The sequence below is a fragment of the Thamnophis elegans genome, chromosome 3, assembly GCF_009769535.1.
Source record: "Thamnophis elegans isolate rThaEle1 chromosome 3, rThaEle1.pri, whole genome shotgun sequence".
Classification (NCBI taxonomy): domain Eukaryota; kingdom Metazoa; phylum Chordata; class Lepidosauria; order Squamata; family Colubridae; genus Thamnophis; species Thamnophis elegans.
The window spans coordinates 128,372,652-128,396,053 of record NC_045543.1 but is presented as its reverse complement, the minus strand read 5'-3'; the positions used below and the strand labels follow the sequence as shown (position 1 = coordinate 128,396,053).

At 39.4% G+C, this 23,402-nt stretch overlaps 1 protein-coding gene across 2 annotated transcripts in view; it reads left to right on the top strand.

Moving 5' to 3' along the window:
• The window catches only part of EGFLAM (EGF like, fibronectin type III and laminin G domains), a 130,377-nt gene extending 107,517 nt beyond the window's left edge, over positions 1-22,860 (top strand). For both annotated transcript variants that reach the window (XM_032214274.1, XM_032214273.1), the window contains exons 15-23: positions 937-1,180; positions 5,680-5,791; positions 8,715-8,831; positions 10,169-10,349; positions 16,733-16,811; positions 17,855-17,998; positions 18,509-18,592; positions 19,466-19,569; positions 22,037-22,860. In XM_032214274.1, coding sequence (XP_032070165.1) covers positions 937-1,180; positions 5,680-5,791; positions 8,715-8,831; positions 10,169-10,349; positions 16,733-16,811; positions 17,855-17,998; positions 18,509-18,592; positions 19,466-19,569; positions 22,037-22,191 — 1,220 coding nt within the window. In that variant the 3' untranslated portion in view covers positions 22,192-22,860. The remainder of the gene's footprint in view (positions 1-936; positions 1,181-5,679; positions 5,792-8,714; positions 8,832-10,168; positions 10,350-16,732; positions 16,812-17,854; positions 17,999-18,508; positions 18,593-19,465; positions 19,570-22,036) is intronic.
• Positions 22,861-23,402: the final 542 nt, after the last annotated feature.

Below are 23,402 nucleotides of genomic sequence, written 5' to 3'. Positions count from 1 at the left end.
TGGTTCAAAGGATCCTTAGGGGTTATGATTCTATATGAAAGTGAAGAAAACAGGAATACCCTTTTCCCTCTCCTTTTCCATAGCTAGGAGAAAAAATGTTGATGTTCATGTTTAGTGTCTGAACTCAGTGATTTCAACAAAGCATCTTGGTTTGAGGAACATGTTTTTACAGAAGGGAATTACAGGTCCAGTGGTGTGCTTAAAATTAGGCTCTTTGTTTTAAATCTTAAATGCTACAAAGTTTTAAAGTCAAACAGTTTCTGCCAAAATCTCCTCTTGGCCCTGAAGAAGCAATAGATGGGTGTGGGAAAGAATGGAAGGCCAAATTCTGTTCTAGCTTATTTCAGATTTGTCAGAAAGCCCAATACTATGTTTTAACAACATGTGTGAAGTTCTCCAGCGGTTTCTTCGTTCCTTCTCAATTATTATAAATTTCATTCCATGAATGAAAACAAATATACAAAATAATGTTGCAGAATCCAATCTGGATTGGTCACCAGGGCTTCAGTCTTCTGAGTTTTTGGACTCGTTCTGGAACCCATCCTCTCTCACCACATTCTTGTGAGAGAGAAGTTCCCTGAGGATGGGCTCCAGCATGAGCCTGAAAGCTCTGATTCTGGTCCTGGTGACTGACCCAGATTGGATCCTGGAACTTCATTCCATCTTGTTTCTCTTAGCTCCCCAATTCTTCCTATTGCCGTTAGATAGTGACAAAAGCAATTATAGTAGGGAAGTCCTTGTTTCATTCATAACCATGAACCAGCACTGTGCGCTGGTCAACTCGCAAAGCTTTCTTGACCTGCTCTCCTTTCATTGGTGGTGTTACTGGGAATCCTGAGAAATTAAATGTTAATGTTTTTACTATAAATAAAGATATAGATGTTATAAGTGGCCATTTTAAGGATTAATGTGGTTTTCTTTGCTTGGGCCTTTCAGTTTTCACCCTCATCATACCTCAGTTCAATGAGACACTGAAATCTTTTGCTGTCACCCCCTGGCCATTAGAGCCAGTCAGCTATCTTTCTTTCATGGAATTCGAGTTCACATTTCGACCAGACGCAGCAAATGGTGTCCTGATGTATAGTTACGATACAGGCAGCAAAGACTTCCTCTCCATTTGCATTGTGGACAGCTATGTGGAATTCAGGTTTGATTGCGGCTCAGGAACTGCTATTATCAGGTAAACATTTTTTTTTTAAAAAAAAGTATTTGTCCATGGCATTTCTTATTCCCATTCTTTCCCATGAGGATCATTCAAAACAGTAGGTAATTAAAGGGAACAATTTGTAATTTGATGAAATCCAAAAACCAAATTTGAGGGACGTGGTGACTCAGTGGCTAAGACGTTGAGCTTGTCAATCAGAAGGTTGGCAGTTCAGCAGTTCGAATCCCTAGCGCCGTGTAATGGGATGAGCTCCCGTTACTTGTCCCAGCTTCTGCCAACCTAACAGTTCGAAAGCACGTAGAAAATGCAAATAGAAAAATAGGAACCACTTGATGGGAATGTAACAGTGCTCCATGCGTCCTCAGTGTTTAGACATGCCGGCCACATGACCATGGAAAAGTCTTTGGGCAGCGCTAGCTCTTCGGCTTTGAAATGGAGATGAGCACAGCCCCTAGAGCAGGAAACATCTAGTATGCATTTGTGGGGGAACCTTTAACTTTACCTTAAAAACCAAATGTACTAAGGCACATGTATTATGGATCAGGTTTTCATAATTTGTTCCATAAGTGATCAGTAGTTTTGTGGCACCCTTAATGGCTTATGGAGTGATCCGCAATCTAAATAGTTTTCTGTGATCATAGAAGTAAACATGGCTACTCAGAAAAGAAAAAGAATCACACTGATTTCAATGACAGGAAATTGTCATTGAACGGTAACCTAATTAATGAAAGCAGAAAGCATTCAGCAATTAGGACTGGCATTATAAGCAGGATATAATGTCCATATTTTTTTCATATTGCTCAAGGTCTTTATTACATATTGATCCAGTGTGATGATTACCCTAATATCTATTGATTTACCCAGGATAATTAAACCCTAACTGTTCTTACAAACATGAGGGAAAGGGCATGAATAGATAATTTGGAAAAGAAGCAGCAAAGAAATGGTCTACTGCAGTGTTTCTCAACCTTGGCTACTTGAAGATGTCTGGATTTCAACTCCCAGAATTCCCCAGCCAGCGAATGCTGGCTGGGGAATTCTGGGAGTTGAAGTCCAGACATCTTCAAGTGGCCAAGGTTGAGAAACACTGGTCTAGTGTATTGTTTTCCCAGCATTTTAAAAAAAGTATTTATACTTGGAGAAATGTTAAGAGCTCATCAATGATAAAAAAGGAAAGTCTGACAGGTATTTAAAATTTAAATTTATGTATTGTTAGAATTGACATGACATTTCTGCCTCTTCTATAAAAATGTACTAAATTTAAAATGTCTGGGGGGGATTCAATTTACATCTATCTATTATATAATGGCTGTTTTTCTCTTCCTAGATTAGTGACAGTTTATAAGGATTACCTTCATACTTTTCACATTCCTCCTGTGGGAAGCCTCACACATCAATTGTGAATAACAGTCCTTTCTCAATGCCTCTTTTTATAATTAGAATTGTGCAGTGATTGGATATCCTTAGAGAATACCACATGGGCAACAAGCCCTGATACTGATTTAAATAATACAAGTTATTTAAACTATCTGTCACAATACCCCCATTTTAAGAGATCCTTCATAGCAGAACTATTTTATTCTTCTTCTTCTTTTTTGCTTTAGTTTTTAACATGCATAATTTAGTTCAGGATGGACAAATTTATTTTACTTTCATCAAGTTAACATTTTTTTCAGGCATAAGTTTATTTCACTTTGTTTCCTGGGGTCCACATAGGCAAACCTTCATCTGGGTGAATCAGGGATGGGGAACAATGGCCCTTTTATGACTTATGGACTTCAACTCCCATAGGCTGGGCCTTCAACTTCAACATGGCTGGCTGAGGAATTCTGGGAGCTGAAGTCCACAAGTCATAAAAGGGCCATCATTCCCCACCCCTGATGTAAATAAAAAACAATATATTTTGCATGCGTTTTTTTTAATGTATGTATTTTTTGCAATCACTTTTCCCCAATATATATCTTTTGCAATTAATTCTTCCAACCTAAGCAATAGTCTTTGCAATTTTGCCTTATGATTCCATATATACATATACATATGCATATGCATATGCATATGCATATGCATATACATATACATATACATATACATATACATATACATATACATATACATATACATATACACACACACACACACACACACACACACACACACACACACACATATATATATATATATATATATATATATATATATATATATATATATATAGTGTCACAACCCCTGGTAAGCCCCAATTATGGGAGGACGCTAACTGCTTCCATCATCTGTCTATCGGCTCGTCACAAGAGTCCATCACGACAGAAACCCAATATTTTTACTGTTGCCTTTGTTATATTTGTGCAAAATATAAGCACAAATAAAAAAAACGTGTGTGTGTGTGTGTGTGTGTGTGTGTGTGTTCAGGTTTGATCAGGTTTCATATTAAAATTTGAATGAAATCATTTTTATTCCCATGTCTCATTGTATATGTTTATTTCATGACTCAATGAAGCTCTCCAACTGCTCTATTTCCTCTGGAACATTGACTGATCCCTGGGAGATTGATAGTTGGTTTATCATACTTTTATTAAAATAATTTACTTTATTATTTGACCCAATTATTTAAAGTGATTGACAATTGCAGAGCCTCTTAAACTTTAGAAGTCATGCCTAGAAAATTATCATATAATATAGACCTATCTATCTGAGCATCTGAAATTTCTATTTTAAAATAAGCAGTTCTCTAGATCCTAAAACTAATCTGAAGCAGTGATAGTTAAGTAATAGCTCTTCTGCTGTACTCTACAATAAAGCAATTGTAGCTTCTTCTTGTTGGAGCTTCCAAGCTGCAGTCCAATTATAGCACACAATTGACATGTAATTTCAGAAGTTTTTTTTTAACCACAAGCAAAACAATTTGTTTTTATTTATTCATTTGCATTTATAAAGCTACCCATCTCACAAAATTTGGGTGGCATACTATACAAAAACGACCATAAAATAAACTTTCTAAAATTAAAAACATCTATTTTTAATATTAACATGTGTTTGTTTTGCAAACGAAGCCTTGGCCTCACCTAATAGTGGCACTGTGGGCATCGTAAGTATGAAATTGGCAAATGGTATATAAAGTCATTGGATAGTGCTGCATATTTCGGATCTCCAATATATTGACCTAGCCATAATCATTGGTGCCTGTTGTTATGATAGCTCCCCGTTGGGAGAGTGAGTACGTTCAGCAAAGGGTTGTGAGAGTTGTGTTGGAGAACACACAAACCAGCATACAGAGACACTGCAGTTTAAATAGGCTTTTACTTTCGTGGAAATAGAGATATCAGAGTCCATCAAACAGTCCAAATCATACACGGATAAGACAGTCAGTCATCAATGTCTTTCAGTTAAGGGATAATCCAAATAACATAGTCCATATACATATAATCAGTCTGGTACTCAAAGTTTGCTAGCAGTTGCAAAACTTACAATAGCTCACGGCACTTCCAATCCAGCCTAGCATCTAACAAACAGAGAGAGAGCTAACAGACACTCTGGCTCCCTCTTATGGCCGATTGAGGAAAACAGCAACCAATCACATTTTACAGTATGATTTAAAGAAACAGGTGCAACATTGTTACATGATTTATATATTGCCAACCCAACTGTTAGATTATATTCCTAACACCATTTTTGTGAATCGCAGGTAATAGAATATTCAGAACAAATTCTAGAAAAGCCTTTTTTAAATCTGAATAGTTGGGCTTGGACATACTGCATGTAGAGCACACCAGGATTTTTTGGGGGGGGGGGTTTCACAGTATTATTCATCATTGGATTAGACTTGCCATATTATGCTTCATCCCTCATTAGAACAATCTTTATAGCATTTTGCATAAGACATGCATATGCCTTCTTTTAAGTCAAGGCATTAAACTGATTACAGGAGTGGTGCAGTGGCCTAGAGGTGGAGCTCTCACCTCACAATCAGGAGGCTGTGAATTCGATCCTAGGTAGAAACAGATATTTTTCTCTCTGGGCACAATGAGAATATATCTGATGAGCTAATTTCCACACTGGCATCAGGAAGGGCATCCGGCTAGTAAACACTCTGCTAGCTCCATTCAGTTGCCCAGACTCTACCGTGCAAGGGATTGTGTTAAACAAAGATGATTAAACTGATATTATAGTACTGTATTGTTGTTTAGGCTTCTCTAATATAGAATCCTTCAGATAGGGTGGAATTCAGCAGATATTCTTTATATCCTAGCTTGAGTCTAATAGATTTTACTCCCACAGATCTGAAAGATATTAGTTTGGGGAAATTATTTCCTTCTTAATGATCACAGGACTACAAGTTCTCAACAGCAGTCATTTCAACTGTAGGAAATTCTTAAAACTCGAGATACCAAGACCTAAATATGTAATCAAATTATGCAAATAAAGTCTTCTACACGATTAACCTTACAAAACTGATTTCTCACTGGGATTCCATTCATTGGATCAAACATTGCTGTTTCATTTTGTCTTTGAAATAGGAGCGAAGACCCCATCCGTTTAAACCAGTGGCATGAGCTCAAAGTGTCACGCACAGCCAAAAATGGCATTTTGCAGGTTAATCAACAAACTCCAGTAGAAGGAATGGCAGAGGTAAGATCTTATCTATACAGATAGAAGTTTGGATTTTTTTAAAAAAATTAAACTGTTTGCTCTGTATGTTTTCTAAATTGATACAAAAAATAAAAGAAGCCCTTCAGTAGATTTTAATGAAATACTCTGCTGCAGCTAAATAAGGCCAGTGGCTTTTTAAAAATAGCTTTTTTATTTTTATAGTAATTTTATTACAGTTTAAAATTACAGCAATAAAAACTAATACAACTGGGAAAAAAAATAGAAGAATAAAATAAATGACTGGAAGGCACAGAAAAGAAAAAAAAGGAAAAATGGAGAAATAGAAAAGAAAACAAAATAAAAATAAAGAAATAATATACAAAAAAATGACTTTCCACCTTAACCCAAAAAGCATAAATAATGTTAGTAACTTATCACCTCTTAAAATAGAACAAATGATCTCTTTTTCCCATATCCCATCTTTTATCTATAACAAATCCACAAAGACTTGTCATTTCAGTCCTGATATCAGTGAAAGTTCATTAAGGGATTCCAGAGATATCTCTTTTGACCTTGATCAACTAAACCAACTTTATATTCCTTCCTTTTACTTAGCAGCCAATGATCTAATCTTTATTCCATTCAAACAATGTTGTAGCTCATTTCTTTTCATCTTTTCTTTGTCTATTTTCACAAAAAATTCCAAAACTTTCACAAGCCTCTTTTGTAAATCCAAATCATTTCCGTGTTTTTAATTTGCATATCCCTTTTAATTATTAAGACATAGCAATAGCAATAGCAGTTAGACTTATATACCGCTTCATAGTGCTTTCAGCCCTCTCTAAGCAGTTTACAGAGTCAGCATATTGCCCCCAACAACAATCCGGGTCATCATTTTACTCACCTCGGAAGGATGGAAGGCTGAGTCAATCCTGAGCCGGTGAGATTTGAACAGCTGAACTGCAGAACTGCAGTCAGCTGAAGTAGCCTGCAGTGCTGCATTTAACCACTGCATCACCTCAGCTCTATAAATGAACCAGTTTCTTTTGTATGTCCAGTGTATCAACTTTTTTCATGTCATTCTTATAGAAATTCACTTTCAAGTCAGTCCTGAACTTGTCAGGTATAACTCACTCCTCTACCATAACATCATTTCAACACATAGAGGCAAACTAAAATTAAAATTAATTCAAACTTAAAATTTGCTCGGTTCATTATTCAAAAAATTCCTTCAATGTTAAATCCAATGTTAAAATACTTTACTTCATTCTGTAATTGTAAATCAAGCTTAAATGTTCTTTTCCTTGTAATATTTGTTTCCTTCTAGCTCCCTCTAATTTTTAAAATCTTGTTTTACATTTAAAAAATAATAAAAAAGCAAGCATTTTCCTCTGGAAAAGATTCATTATAATTGATACTTTTTAAAAAAATTCTCTGGGTGCTTAGTCCTTTTGTAATTTTCTAAAATCAAAGTTTTAATCACCTTTTTGCTGTTTATAAAAAGAGAAAGTTCTTAAATTGTAGTCTTTTGCTAAAAAGTGAATTCATCTGGAGCTAAAAAAAAAAAACCTTGTCAGTTCAAAGCTTCCTAACAACTAAAAATCAATTAACAAGCAATTTCCAAAGTGATTAGAAAAGGAAGTATGCAAATTTAATGTTCTTTGAAAGTGCTCACCATGGTTTGAGCAGTTGGTTATTTCCTCATCTCCCAGAGTTTTACATCAAGCAGAGACAGCTGTCTTGTGGTATTCTTATGAATGGTTGCTGTCTGGAGCACTTCTGGGCAACCTCAAGTCCACTCCTTGTCTGGAGAGGAATTATCAAAGAGTGGTCAACTTGCTGACTCTTCATTTTATTATTGTCATGGGATCTGCTTTGCATAGAGCCATCTTCAGTCTAAAATTTATTATTTTGTGTGTAGGAAAGCCAGACATGTGTCTTCAGTGTCCCATTTTCATTTTGCATTACTTTGGTATCCTAGAAGCAACCACTCTCACTCTACAGCTAGAGATATACCATATTTTTCGGAGTATAAGATGCACCTTTTTCCATCAAAAAAGAGGGTGAAAATCTGGATGCATCTTATACACTAAATACAGCATTTATGGCCTACCGAACCCCCACCCCCTTTGCAAAAATGGACATGCAGAGGGCTTGAGAGGCTTTCGTTACTTATAAAGCCCTTCATGGTATTGGACCTGGGTACTTGAGAGACCGCCTACTGCCAATTACCTCCACTAGACCAATTAGATCCCACAGACTAGGCCTCCTCCGAATTCCATCCACCGGCCAGTGTCGACTGGCCACTACCCGGAGGAGAGCCTTCTCTGTGGCTGCTCCGACCCTCTGGAACGAACTCCCTGTGGAGATTCGTACCCTCACCACCCTCCAGGCCTTCCGCATAGCCCTTAAAACCTGGCTGTTCCGACAGGTCTGGGGCTAAAGATTCGCTGCCCCCTATCTCGAATGGTATGATTGTTGTGCTTTTAACCATGTATTGTTCTGTATTGTTGTTAAACTGTTTGTATTCCCCCCTTTCCTTTTTGAGCTGTGAGCCGCCCTGAGTCCCCTCAGGGAAAAGGGCGGCATACAAATGAAATAAACTCAAACTCAACTCAAACTCAAAGTGCTCCTGAGGGCTGGGGAGGGCAAAAAAAAGCAAAAAAAAACCAAGCCATTTTTCCCTGCCCTCCAGCCCCCAGGAGCATTCTACAAGCCTCCCAAAGCCTCTGAATGCACTTTTTTGTGTGCAAAAAATGGCCCATTTTTTGCTCGTTTTTGCCCCCCGAATCCTCAGGAGCACTCTAAGAGCCTCCCAAATCTCTGCATGCCCCCCCTTTTTTTTGCAAAAAACTTTTTTAAAAAAATTACCTCTTCAAAATTATGGTGCATCTTATAGTCTGAAAAAATATGGTATTTTATTTCTCTTGCATTTATTTTCATGTTTGTTATTTATTGGCAGGGAGCATTCACACAGATTAAATGTAACCCTGAGATCTTCATAGGTGGTGTACCAAATTACGATGATGTGAAAAAGAACTCCGGTGTTCTGAAACCATTCTCTGGAAGCATTCAGAAGGTAACTGCTTTTCAAAACAGTGTATTCACTATTGGCTATTTACATTTTTAGGGTTAACATTAGATCCGAGTCTGTTTGTTTCGGTTGCTTTTTACACATTTCTTAAGGGGTCCAAATCTTATAATGAGTAAGCAGAAATCAGGCCGCACATTGTACATAGAATTATGTATAATTCAGAACTGGGCATGTACACATTTTCAGGGTGAAGAGAATGTAGGCATACTGGCTATGATTTGAGCATTTTCCAGTTTTCATTCATTTTTGATATTGCTCAATCTGCAGGCAGAGCCTCCCATAAAGCCAAAATCTACTGACAAATATACAGCTGAGAAGATAGAAAGGAGGGACATCATTTTTTTAAAAAAATATTCCCAGCCTCTGAAAATCAAATGAAATCATTTGGTTTTATTCTACACGGTCTTTCTAAAGGGAATTTTTTTATTCCTGCTCCAGGATTAGTACAGATTGTCAGTTTGGGGGTGAGAATCTGCAGAGGCTTTGGTAATACCTTCTTGATGGCAAAAAAGCACCACCATAGAAGCTTATTTTAACAGATTAACGGAGTTGGAAGGGACTTGCAGGTCATCTAATCCAACTTGCTCTGGCCAAGCAGGAGACCCTACCTCTGCCTCTACCTAGGATTGAACTCACAACCTCCTGATTGTGAGGCAAGAGTGCCACCTCTAGGCCACAGCAGCAGGAAGACCTTTTGGTCCACCTTTAAGAAACCTATGATTGCAGTCAAAAATTTCTTAATCCATTATTTCAGAATACCCAAATCCAATCTATTGAACAATAGTTTGTTCAGTATAAATTAAGCAAATGGTGCTATATTCCCTTTTAAGCACACCCTTCCCTGGAAATGGGGAATTAAATAAATTTTGGGGCAGGAAGATTCTGGTTTGAAATTTCTGTTGAGAAGGTTCTTTTACATCTCTAGTTTGGCTTGCAAGAACGCTTGCAAACTTCTGTCCTGCACAAACTCTTCTACAGTTCAGGGATCAAATATCTAAATAATAAACTGTTTTTTAAAAAAAAAAAAAACCTGGAATTAAGTCAAGGCTTTTTGATTACTTAGCCCCAAAGTGCTCCTTCATGTTACATTCTTGTCTCCGAACCATTGAGGATAAACAGTGGAATCCTTTGGAAGATTGTTTTCGGGCAACTTATTAATGAAAGTAAACAGATGTTAGACTAACTTCTCCAAATACTCTTTTCTTCTTCTAGTTTTGATTGCAAAAAAAAGGCTTAACATAAAAGATTAACTTGATGGATAATAAATAAAGTAATAGAGTAGAATCTTCAAGTAAAGCTTCTTTCTTATCTCTTAAACAAAGATAGTTTTGAATGACCGGACGATAGACACGAAGCAGGATTTCACAGCTGGCGTCAACTTAGGGAACACGGTCCATCCCTGTGTGAGTGCGCCCTGTGACAACGGGGGCTCCTGCGTTCCCAAGAAAGATGGGTATGAATGTGATTGCCCTTTGGGTTTTGAAGGGCAAAACTGCCAGAAAGGTAATATAGTGCTATAATCATAGCAATTCCATGTATATGCACTTCTCCTGAGAATGATTTTACTTCCCAACTCTTACAGGAAAATGTCAGTCATATTATTTTCTGCTGTTTAATCATATACAATATGCTTTGGATTATGAAAAACAGAGGGCCACAGAAGAGGCACAGAAGGGTTAATAACCACTGATAGGCATTAGGTTCACAAATAGATAAAGGTTCCCCTCGCACATATTTACTAGTCATTCCCGACTCTAGGGAGTGGTGCTCATCTCTGTTTCAAAGCTGAAGAGCCAGCACTGTCTGGAGATGTCTCTGTAGTCATGTATCCGGCATGGCTAAACACAGAAGGCGCACAGAATACTGTTACCTTCCCAGCAAGGTGGTCTCTATTTTTCTACTTGCATTTTTATGTGCTTTCGAACTGCTAGGTTGGCAGAAGCTGGGACAAGTAACGGGAACTTACTCCGTTACGCGGCACTAGGGATTCGAACCGCCAAACTGCCGACCTTTCTGATCAACAAGCTCAGTGTCTTAGCCACTGAGCCATCACATCCCTCAGCTTCACAAATAAATTCCTGTTAAAGCTTGCCACATTATGTGATAAGTTCATTCTTTTTTTTTCATTCACTCATTTTTCAAATTTATATAGTTAACCCATCTCACAAAACAAGTGGGCAGCATACAACAAAGCTGGAAATAATAATTCACAAATAGCAACAATTATTATGAGGACCCAGATTGTTGGGGGCAATATGCTGACTCTCTGTAAACCGCTTAGAGAGGCCTGAAAGGCCTATGAAGCGGTATATAAGTCTACTGCTATTGCTATTGCTATTATCATTGTTGTTGTTAGTTGTGAAGCCCTATCCGACTCATCACGACCCCATGGACAACCGTTCCTCCAGGCCTTCCTGTCCTCTACCATCCTCTGGAGTCTATTTAAGCTCACACCTACTGCTTCAGTGACTCCATAAGCCACCTTATTTATTATCATTAAAAACATTAAAAATGATAAAACACAGATTAAAAAATAATAATACGCAATGTTAATTGAGCTGAGGTGGCGCAGTGGTTAGAGTGCAACACTGCAGGCTACTTCAGCTGACTGCAGTTCAGCAGTTCGGCTGTTCAAATCTCACCGGCTCAAGGTTGACTCAGCCTTCCATCCTTCCGAGGTGGGTAAAATGAGGACCCGGATTGTTGGGGGCAATATGCTGACTCTGTAAACAGCTTAGAGGGGGCTGAAAGCCCTATGAAGTGGTATATAAGTCTAACTGCTATATTGCTATTGCTATTAATAATAAAGGAGCCACTTCATTGGTTGATATTTCCCTGGAGTCTACAGGCCTCATGGCTCAACCAGGTCTTGAAGAACCTTTGAAAAGTGAAGGGTAGGGTGCCAAGCTGCTTTTAGGGAACGAGGATATACCACAAGGGAGGAACCCTAGCCAAGAAGACCTACTGTCTAGCCCCATCAAATGTAGCTCCCTAGATGACATAACACGTAGCATGCCCTCTTTGGTGGATCTAATGGGACAGGCTGATTCAATTGGGGAGAAGTAGTTCCTCAAATAAGCCACTTCCATTCCATTTAGAGATTTTGAGGATCAAAGCCAGGAGTTAATAAAGTTAATAAATCAGTGCAATTTATTGCCTCTCTGTCTAACCTAAATCGGCTCCTTGATTGATTTACGGGTTAACTAAGAGCATTTCTGCATTAAAAGGGGGAAATACGTTCTTCACTATCTACCAGAAATAGAGAAACTTTGTATTTCCAAGTAAATCATTGTTTTGATTTGTACCAAGCTGAATGCCTTCTCTGCCATCTTTCGCAGTGACAGACATCCAAGTAATTTTATGTATCTATATTTGATTTGGCAGATATAGATCTGATTCATTAGCTTAGGAGAATGCAGTTGATAATTCTTAAAATAATAATTATAATCCAGAACCCCAAAGATATGTGTTGGTTTTTTTCCTGACTTTGTTTTGCACATCCCCAAATTTATCGTTTTATAGGCTGGAATGCTGCCCAGAAGGCTGTTTATTTTCTGAATTTTGCACACACAGACACAGACACCCACCCGCCAATAGAACTGTGGCGTGCCACCCCCCAATTGTTTAACATGTGCCAATCTTTCTCCAATTTCAGATAAGCTGAATTTATCTCATTACAAATTCCCATGGTTATATTGTTAGTTTCCTAAACTAATACCACCTCTGAAATTCTGACGAAGCTCAGAGCTCAGGTTACTTTGAAGCTTCCTGAGCGAGAATTAAAAAGTTCAGTGCTGCCAGTACATGAGAAGGAAAAACTTCCTCTTGTCTTATTCAGCAGGATTCAGCTCATGCCCTTAAACAAGGGGATTTATAGCCTTGTAACTTTATCCTCCTTTGTGCTAATGGCCTCGGCTGCAAAATGCAGCTTCTAATCCTTTGCGGTTCTTTGGATTTCTCGTAATTTGACAGCTAGAACAAATCCTTTCTTAGTCACACCTCAGAGACCACCAAAGAATTATTTACAAAAGTAAAGGGAAAAAGGAAGTCTGTCACTTTGGACTCAAGTGAACTGATAAACTTCTCTTTTTTAAACTGGAGGTCTTGTTGAGTTCAGTTCTCCCCCAACAACTAAAGCTCAATGCATGCGTGCTCCAGTAAGTGGCACTATATTTCTTCGTACCGTAATTATTTGTTCCGCTGAGGAGAATACTTTTAAGAGGCTGTTTTCTCTTTCCCATTCTTCTCAATGGGACTGTCAGAATGAATGCCCGCAACTATATATTGTAGATCTACTGGGGATAGACTGTAATTTCTAAACAAATATTCTCAGAAATGTTATGTACAAGACATATTCCTGTAATGTAGGGATAGGCAAATGTTCATGGAAATACCAGCTGTCCTTGCAGCTAATGTGCAGTGTTCCTCAACCTCAACTTTTAAGGTGTACTTGTAAGGTGGATTTCAACTCTCTGAATTTCCCCAGCCAGCCATGGGAGTTGAAGTCCACACATCTTAAAGTTGGGGAGGTGGAGAAACACTGCTCTACTTGTTTGCTACTTTCTCAAACTTTAATGTTTCCCTGGTTTTTAAATGTGCTTCTAATTTTGTAAAGAAAACATGGTAAAAATGTAGAACCAGAGCTCCAGTCTTCAAGATCATGTTTAGTGTAATCATAACTCTGAGCCTACCTAGACTTTTCTATACTCTAGAATCATATAGAAACAGATATTTTTTAAATCCCCCTACCAATCAATCAATTAATCAATAAATAAAATGAATGGGTGATTGTTGCATGGTGCTCGATTTGGAGGCAAATCCTCCTATCCAGAAAAAAAAAGAGGGAGAAAGAGAATTAATATGCTGGTGGATGTAATTCAAAGGAGATAGAAGGAGTTGCAGGAAGAAAGATCGTTTCAGGGGTGAAAAGCTACCGGTTCAGGCGAACCGGTATTTCTAATGATCAGCTGGGCAATAATCAGCCGTGATGCGCAATTTATATGAGCTAGAATCCTCCCCCCTCCACTGTTCTACTTACCTTTGCAGACTCCAAAGGCCTCAAGCGCACCCTTGGTAGCACACTCACTGAATCGGTAACAGGCTTCAGAGGACTAAACCACTGCTTGGTTTGCCTTCTGAGTAAATTCTTGGCCATACTTATTTCGGGTAGAGAAAATGATGTGTCTTGAGTAACGGAAGTGCAAAACCCATTATCCATGTGAAACCAAAGCCAGATTTAAGATGAATTAATCACAGTGGAAGCTTTTAATCCAACCAATGATTGAGTGTTAGCTAGAGACCATTGACCTGATTTAGAGAAAGAATATAAAGGGATCTTGGCTGGTCTTCTGGTAAGGCATCGTTTGCAGGAATACAGGGCCGCCATTCAAATCTGATCATACCAATTGCAGCAGCAGCCAATCAGATCAGAGTTTTTGTTTTCTTACCGATGACATCTGTGTATGCGTACAAAGCCTTACTTGCAGTAACTTTCAGGAGAAGCGTAATATTTACCTGAGCTGCCTTTTTCCCCCCTTGTTAAATTCTGGGTTAGAATATTACAGGTTATAAATGTGTGAGCCCACCTTCATTAACTGTTGCATGCATGAAACTTCAGTAGAACGTAGAACGGTTTTGTTACTTCTGAAAAATAAAATCTGTATGTTTTTCTGCTTTATGCTGTTCCACTGAAGAATGTGGAAATTACTGCTTGAACAGTAAGTAAAATCTCTATGAAATAACTCTGCATAGATGTTCACTTTTAGCTATGATGGCTCCAAAATGATGAAAGCTTGACTTTGATGCCACAATGCTTTGCCACGTGGTATCTTTTGTATTGTTGTGATGCTGTTTGCCTCACAAGGGCCATTTTTCGCAAAAATGGAGGTGTTTTTGTCTTCCCTCAGCCTCCAGAAGCACTCTGCAGGCTTCAGCAGGGTTGGGGGTAGGCAAAAATGCCTCAGTTTTTGCGAAAAACAACCCATTTTCTGCCCCGTTTTGCAAAAACTGGGCCATTTTTGCCTTCCCCCAGCCCTGCTGAAGCCTGCAGAGTGCTTCTGGAGGGTGTGGAAGGACATTTTTTTTTCTTACTGGGTAGTTTGCAAGCGCTTCTTTAGTTCCGGGGAGGTTGGAGGTTCCCCCCCCCCATCAAAACTTTTCACCACCATTTTGGTTGGCATAGCTTGGTGAGGGGGTCATGTGACTGAGTGTGTGTGAGTGATGTCTTGTTGGCCATGCCCACTCAGTCACATGCCCCACCATCTAGCCACACCCACCGAACCGGTAGTAAAAAAATTTGAAACCCACCCCTGGTTTGATTGTGTGTCTATAATGCCTCTTTTGCAAACTTTGCCATATGATTCAAACCACTTTTTATACCATTTGTGGATAGTATGATTCATAATCATTTCCTGGATTACAGTTGTAATGCCCAGTACATTCTTTTGTGAGTTGGCTCATAACCAGTACATTCTTATATGAGTTGGCTCATATCCAGCTACTTGTTCTCTTATTTATGACCAGTAAAAGTTTCCCATATATTAACATAACTACATGCAGATAAATGAGTTAATAAAACAGGGTTAGAGCTAGTGGCATTTGTGAATTGCCTTGCGCAGCTGATTTAAAACACTAGAAAAATTAAAAAAAACAAATTTTATAAATCAGAAAATGACTAGATTTAGATTAGAGCATTTGGTGCCTTCCCAAAATTTTGCTCTTAAGCCCTCATCTGCTGTGGTCAATATGGTCAATTGTTTGAAGAACTGTTGTCCAGAATATTTTGAGAGGGCCAGAATATTTTGAGAGGGTCAAACACACAAGATTAAATGGCCAAACCCTGGTGATGGTAAACACAGTGTAGAATCTTGTGGAAATAAGGAATCAAGCTTGCATTGAGAACTTGAGTAATTGCAATGAAAGTCCCAAAGGTGCTTTTTCAAGAGGCAACTGGACTCTGGGGGTTTTCTTTGAAGATGTTTCACTTCTGCTCCAAGAAGCTTCTTTAGCTTTGACTGGATGGTGGGGAATGGAAGGATTTATACTCCTTGAAGACAGCTGATCATTTGTGTACTTTCAGAGAGTTGTTGAGGCAACTTGGAGGTTTATCTGTGTCCTTAGGGTCACCTGAATAGTTCAAATGTGTGTGGAGACTTCTTGCCTGCAGGATCTTTTCTGCACTGTGTCTCTTCACTCAGGGATGGGCTTCACTTACCTTCGTTACCATTATACAAATGTGAGCACGCTCACTGTGAAAGTGGAACTTTGAATCACAGTTATCATATTTTTCAGAGTATAAGACATGCCCTTTTCCCCTCAAAAAAGAGGGGAAATCTGGGTGCGTCTTATACATTGAATGCAGCATTTGTGGCCTACTGAAACCCCCTTTGCAAAAATGGCCATGGGTTTGGGAGGCTTGCAATGTGCTCCTGAGGACTGGAGTGGGCAAAAATGAGCAAAAACAGGCTGTTTTTGCACCCACAGGACCACTCTACAAGCCTCCCAAAGCCTCTGCATGCCCCCCCTTTTTTGCAATAACCAGACCTTTTTTGCTGGCTTTTGCCCCTCCCCCCCAGCCCTCAGGAGCCCTCGAAGAGTCTCCCAAAGCTCTGCATGCCTTTTTTTGGGTGCAAAAAGTGAGGTGTGCAGAGGGTTTTGGAGGCCTGCAGGTGCAAAAACTTTTTTAAAAAAATTTACCTCTTCAAAATTGTGGTGCGTCTTATATAGTCTGATGCATCTTATAGTCCAAAAAATACTGGTAAATCAAAAATTATTGACTGAGAATTTTCTGAAAAATATGTTTTTTAATGTCTTCTTCTGTTTGTTGATATAAACCACTAAATGTATAAAACTTGAATTTTGATATCAAGTTTCCTTTAACATTTTAGCTGTGATGGAAGCCATCGAAATTCCACAGTTCATTGGTCGCAGCTATCTTACATATGACAGTCCAGACATTCTTAAAAGGTAAATTCATGCAGTCAAGTTTTGCTTGTAGTTCTGTCATCCAGAAATCCTCTTCGATATGTGAGTGGTTATGGTTTTATGCAGGCACATGGCAAATATTAAAAGCCTAAGAACTGTCTTTTCAGATTTAGATTAAAATCCATGTTGTTATATTTTAAAGAATAGATACCATATAGTGTTATGCAATCTCTTCTGTGTGTTTTTACCCGGCTGCCATAGGCCATGTTGGCAAAAAGATGTCAGAGTTTGTTGCAGAAAATCACTTCCAGAAAGCACATACAGATAATTGATTCAGCTGGATTCATTAACTTATTTATATACATATTAACACATGAAGATAAATGTACAATACCAATATAGGTTTTTTCCAATGTAGTAGTAGTAACAAGCAAACACAGGCAGCAATACAGCAGAAAGGAGTTTTCAGTTCAGAGTTCAGAACCGACAGAGATCAGTCTTCTTTCAGTTTCAATTCTCAGCACAGACTCAGATCTGTTTTAGCTCCCATTGGCTGACTTAGTTGCTACTCCTAGTCATTGGCTGACCTTGTTACCATGTCTCTCCCAGCCATGAATATTCTAACAAGAGACGGGTGTTGAAATCCAAACTATGTAAAGCACCAGGATCTTTATCCCTACTACGTAGGAAAATATGGTAAAAAGGGAGACATAGAAAACTTCAGTGAGAGCCAAAATCTAACTTAGATTTCTTTAAACTGATTCCCTCTAGTGCTCTTAACATGTCTATGAAACAACTACTTTTAATATTGATATGAACCACATCACAGAGGGTTTACTCACATGTAAATAAAACCCAGTGCTTTTTTTCAAACCATCTGTATTTTTTTAAAATGTTATTTGACACTTTACAAATCAACTAGTTATTTGTTATTCCCTAAAGTCACTTTGAGGATATACTTATCAGATCTTTAGGAGAAACATCTTGTCAAATTAATGCTATGTTGCCAGAGGGGGGAAGTTATTGCAATCAAGATTATGTCATTTCGCCCACTCCACTGAAATCTTATTTCATACATCACACAGAGTGTCGGGATCAAGAACAAATGTGTTTATGAGGTTTAAGACTACATTGATGGATGGTCTATTGTTATGGAGAGGTGATAGCCCAATGCGATCCAACAGTGACTTCATCTCCCTTGGTCTTCAGGATGGATTCTTGGTCTTTAGGTAAGCAATCCTTTCACTTGGAACAGGCATGGCTGCAGGGGTGGGGTTCAAAAATTTTAGCAAGGGGTTCTCTGCCCGGTTGCTGGGTGGGCATGACCATGGTGGGCGTGGCATAGTTGGCCTCCTGTACCATGGTGGGGTTTAACACTTTTAATAGCTTTGTAATCAGAGGTGGGAATCACTTACCTTCCCTACTGGTTCGCAAATATGAGCGCGCTTACGTGTGTGCTTGCTTCATTCGCACGTGCCTTGTCTGGGCATGCTCACCACCTTCTGCGCATGCACAGTTCTCGCGCATTACATCAGTGGGCGGAGTCTCCCGCAGCCACCGAACCGGAGAGAACCTGCTGAATACCACCTTGGCTTGTAATTTCCCTGAAGATTCACAGCTATGAGAACAGAATAAAGAAAAATAAGTGTTGCCCAATGATTGTTGTATAGTGAAAAGGACTGAACTTAGATATGATAGTATGTTCTCTAGAATCTGTTGACTCTTTCCTTTGTTTTCAGTTACAATCTGGGCAGTGGCATTGCTTATATAACAGTGAACGGCTCTTTTAATGATGGCCGGTGGCATAAAGTTAAGGCAGTTCGGTAAGTGGTGATTCTTGACCCTTGAATAGTTCTCTCCTTCATTAAACATCAATGTGTAAACCAGTGGTGGGTTTCAAAAAATTTTGGAACCTCTTCTGTAGGTGTGGCCTGCTTTCTGGGTCCACTGGTGGAACCTCTCCTAACCGGTTCGGTAGATTTGACGAACCGGTTCTACCGAATAGGTGCGAACTGGTAGGAACCCACCTCTGGTGTAAACCCACTTTCAATGTTCTTTTTTAAAAAAATGCAAGCCATTTTTACATGGTTGTCTGAAGACTAGACATTTGAATTTTTCATGTAGATGTCATAATGCTATATCATGAGGAGGCATCTTTGATGTGCTTTATCATAACATTTGGAATCTGAGATCTCCAGTGTGTGATTGCCAGCATGTGGGGTCACACAACAACTTTGTTGCAAAAACATAGATAATGCTTTGTAAGCATGTGGCCTTCTCCCTTACTCAAAGGGATTTCTTCCCCTTCTTAAGCTCTGCTATCATCCTATGGTTGTCCCATCAACAGTAGACATCTGAAAAATGCACAACCACTTCTACACATTAAAATAAGGTATCATGTTTCCCTGAAAATAAAGACAGGGTCTTATTTTCTTTTGATCCCCCGAAATAAGCACTTGGCCTTATTTCCAGGGAGATCTTATAATTTTTGAGGTGCAGGAGGCAGCGAACGTGGCCACCTCGTGGCTGCTGCTGTGTTGCAATATTTTCGGGGAGGGCTTATTTTCAGGGGAGGGATTAATTTAAGTGCGTGTGCTCAAAAGCCCGATTGGGCTTATTATCTGGGGAGGTCTTATTTTCAGCGAAACATTATGATAGCTTTTGAATGTGGGAACATACCATTTTATCAATTTAAGGGATGGACAATCTGGGAAGATCACGGTCGATGATTATGGTGCCAGAACTGGCAAATCACCAGGAATGATGAGACAGTTGAATATCAATGGGGATTTATTTGTTGGTAAGTCCTGCTAATTTCTTTTTAAAAAAAATTATTTAAGAATTGTGGAAAAGTTTATTTAATATTGCATAATGTAAATATTTTTAATGTTTTAATTATCTATTTAATATGACTTACAATTTTTAATATTTTATAACCCTGACCGTAACTGATAAGCAAGAAAATAGCTTCAGCATTGTAGTGAAACAGTGCGATCTGGAAAAAAAAATCTTCTTTGTCTTAACATCCAACCTGAAAAATAAATTCCTAGGCATAGGGGTATAGACAGGATTATCTTTGTTGTTGTTGTTAATTGCCAAGTCATGTCCGACCCATCGCAAACCCCATGGACAATGTTCCTCCAGGCCTTCCTGTCCTCTACCATCCCCCGGAGCCCATTTAAGCTCACGCCTACTACTTCGGTGATTCCATCCAGCCATCTCATTCTCTGTTGTCCCCGTCTTCTTTTGCCCTCAATCGTTCCCAGCATGAGGGTCTTCTCCAGTGAGTCTTTCCTTCTCATTAGGTGGCCAAAGTATTTGAGTTTCATCTTCAGGATCTGGCTTTCTAAAGAGCCGTCAGGGTTGATCTCCTCTAGGACTGAGCGGTTTGATCGCCTTGCAGTCCAAGGGACTCGCAGGAGTCTTCTCCAGCATCACATTTCAAAGGCACTAAGCCTCTCTTATGATCCAATCTTCACAGCCATACATTGCAATTGGGAGGATTATCTTACTGTAAGGATATATACATACCTTATTGTCAGGTACATAGTACTTTTTAAAGCACCTGAATAAGTGCCCTGTGATATCACATTATTAGAATGGAAAAGCCAATTTGTCTCCACTTAAAGGTAAAGAGTAGGGCAGTGGGGGGGGGGGGGGGGGAATCACCCTATTTTAAAAAATTATTATTTTCAAGAATGTCCAAGGTACCATTTATTTCTGATGATACTCCCAGCCCCACAATAACAACAAGTCTAAAAATTAGTCCATTCTCTTTGGAGTCCAAAAGTGGTGTTCTGGCTGCTCGTTTTTGTTCCCATGTTGTGTTGGCTTGAGACAAGAATGGAAACCACATTCAGCATTCAATACAGCTGTGCATATGGGATGAAATCCAAGGACAACTCCCCACAATCCTCTTTCTGTTCTCCATATTTTCTCTAGAGCATAGAGGTTTTTCTGGAAAAACGATTTGGATAGATGTTGGAGCTGAAAGAGAGTCAATTAGGTGGCGTAGTTAAAGGCACTGGACTAAAACAGAAGAGAGAGGGAGTTCTAGTCCTAGCTTAGGCAGGTAACTGATGACTTAGGGCCAATTAGTCTCTCCCAGCCCTAGGATGAAGCCAGCAAGGACAAACCATTTCCCAAAACGGTTCCAAGTTTCACTCTGAGTTGTGTTTTGGCCACATTGTCTTTTCCCTTCTCTCTCTCTCTCTCTCTCTCTCTCTCTCTCTCTCTCTCTCTCTCTCTCTCTCTCTCTCTCTCTCTGTGTGTGTGTGTGTGTGTGTGTGTTTGAAACAATACCTGAATAAAACCAAATACAGGGGAAACTGTATGGAACTGATTGCCCTCAAGGACAAGATGTTCCCTGTAACATTTTACAATGATTTTTTAAATAACATTCAAAGCAAAGCACTCCTATATGGACTACCTTCTGTCAGGGGAAAGATTTATTATCTCTCCGTTAGTTTGTTCCCCCCCCCCCAGCCCACTGAAAAATGGAAGCTTCTTTATCCAGAAGCAACTTCTGATCCTTTTCAGAGTTTCCCATCTATCTGGGAGACACTGACGGGATGAAAAGGTGGGACCTTTCCTGTTCCCACTGATCTCCACCCTCACTTTTAAACGCCTACAGAAAGTGGAAAAAATTGACAGGGTTTCTAGGTCAGAAAAGAGTCACTTTCAAGGTTTCTCTGTGTCATGGAATGCATTGCGCTTCATTTGGCTTTTGGCCTTATCATATTAAATGGAACTTGCTGCCATTTAACGCATCTGCTTTGGGGGCCCCTCTGAAGGAGTTTTTAGGGCCAGAAAAATGTCAGGGTATGAATATTCATGGACTGGAATAGATCAAGCAATGGGGACTGAATGGAGACATGGAAACAAGGTCAGTCAATGAATAGGCATAGCAACTAAGTCGGCCAATGGGAGTTTAAACAGATCTGAGTCTGTGCAGAGAATTGAAACAGAAATTTAAGCAGTGTGCTGCTCTGAGAAGTAAACAAGCAGTCTCTCTGGGCTTGTCTACTGAAATGAAACTAACAACTTGTGTTTGCCTGTAACTCTCCTGCCTTGTGTTTACATGGAAGAACCATCTCTTGGTATTGCACATTTTAGTCACCTAGTCTCATGTATATAAAGAAGTTAATGAATCCTGCTGCATCAGTTATCTTTGTGTGCTTCTGGATTTGAATTTATGCAACAAACTCTGACAAAAAAAAACCATACAAAACTTCATTAACAAAATGTTGTCTTTTTCTCTCTTGCAGGGGGAATGAAAGAAATAGCGCTACATACAAATAGACAGTACATGAGAGGTCTGGTAGGTTGCATTTCGCACTTCACCCTTTCTACAGATTTTCATATTTCACTAGTGGAAGATGCAGCTGATGGGAAGAACATTAACACTTGTGGGAGAAAGTAACAGACAGAAATCCGTCACCACACAGAAGATAATGTTGTGTAGCAGTGACAGCAACATGACTGATCTTGCACAGTGAGGACTTCCCCCACGAAACACCTGGAAGAGTGAATCAGAAGTGAAGTGAAAGCAAAACAAAAGGGACCATTTGCCATTTCTCTATTCCTTTGGATGTTGCACTCTTTCAGTCATACCAAATGCTTTCTATAGGGACCATCACAATTTCTGCTACTTCAACTACAGGACAAGCTCACCAAACACCAGCACCGCTGCAAACGGCTGGTGCTTTTCTTGACATGCCCGGTGCATAAAACCTACAGATTTCTGGCAGATCTATCTATCAGGCATGTCTAGTTCATGGGTGAGTGCCATTTACCAGGGCCAGTTTACCCCTTGACTAAGAAATGGCTCGGATGTGTAGGAGTTTGCACTATTTATTTTGTTTATTTGATAGTTTTCTATTTTGCCTTTCCTCAAGAGCTCAAGAAGGCACTGCACAGCCCTCCTTCTTCCAATTTTCCCTACTTTATCACATAGGTTGGGTTTAATAAGAGTGACAAGCCCAAGGCACCAGTGGGTCTCCAGCCATGAAGAGGCGTGAACAAAGCACTTAGCAATAGCACTTAGACTTATATAGCACTTCACAGTGCTTTACAGCCCTCTCTAAGCTGTTTACAGAGTCAGCATATTGTCCCCAATAATTTGGGTCCTCATTTTACTGACCTTGGAAGGATGGAAGGCTGAGTCAACCTTGAGCCTCGTGAGATTCGAACTGCCAAACTGCTGGCAGCTAGTGATCAGCAGAAGTAGCCTGCAGTACTGCACTCTTAACCACTGCGCCACCATGGATCTTCTGGTCTTCGCCCAATATTTTCAGCATTACACCATAGTAACCCTAGTTATGGAGCCCAGGGCTTCTGAGGGTAGGAACAACTCCTGCCTCACCTTAATGTGCTTTAGCACAGAGCAAATTTTAAGGTCTCCATTTATGTTTCCCATGGCTGTGCATTTTCCACTCCTGCTCCTCAGTTCTTCTCCTTTAGAAATAGCAAGTGGATTGGCCCATCCGTATTAGAGGGTAGAGCAAACCTAATTAAAGCTTAATACCGTCAACAACCATAGTTGTATGGTAGCACGAACTAAGAGAGCTGCTCCCCAAATATATACCAACTCCTTTGCGTGTGGTGCTAAAGGCAGAACCACCAGCTGAATTG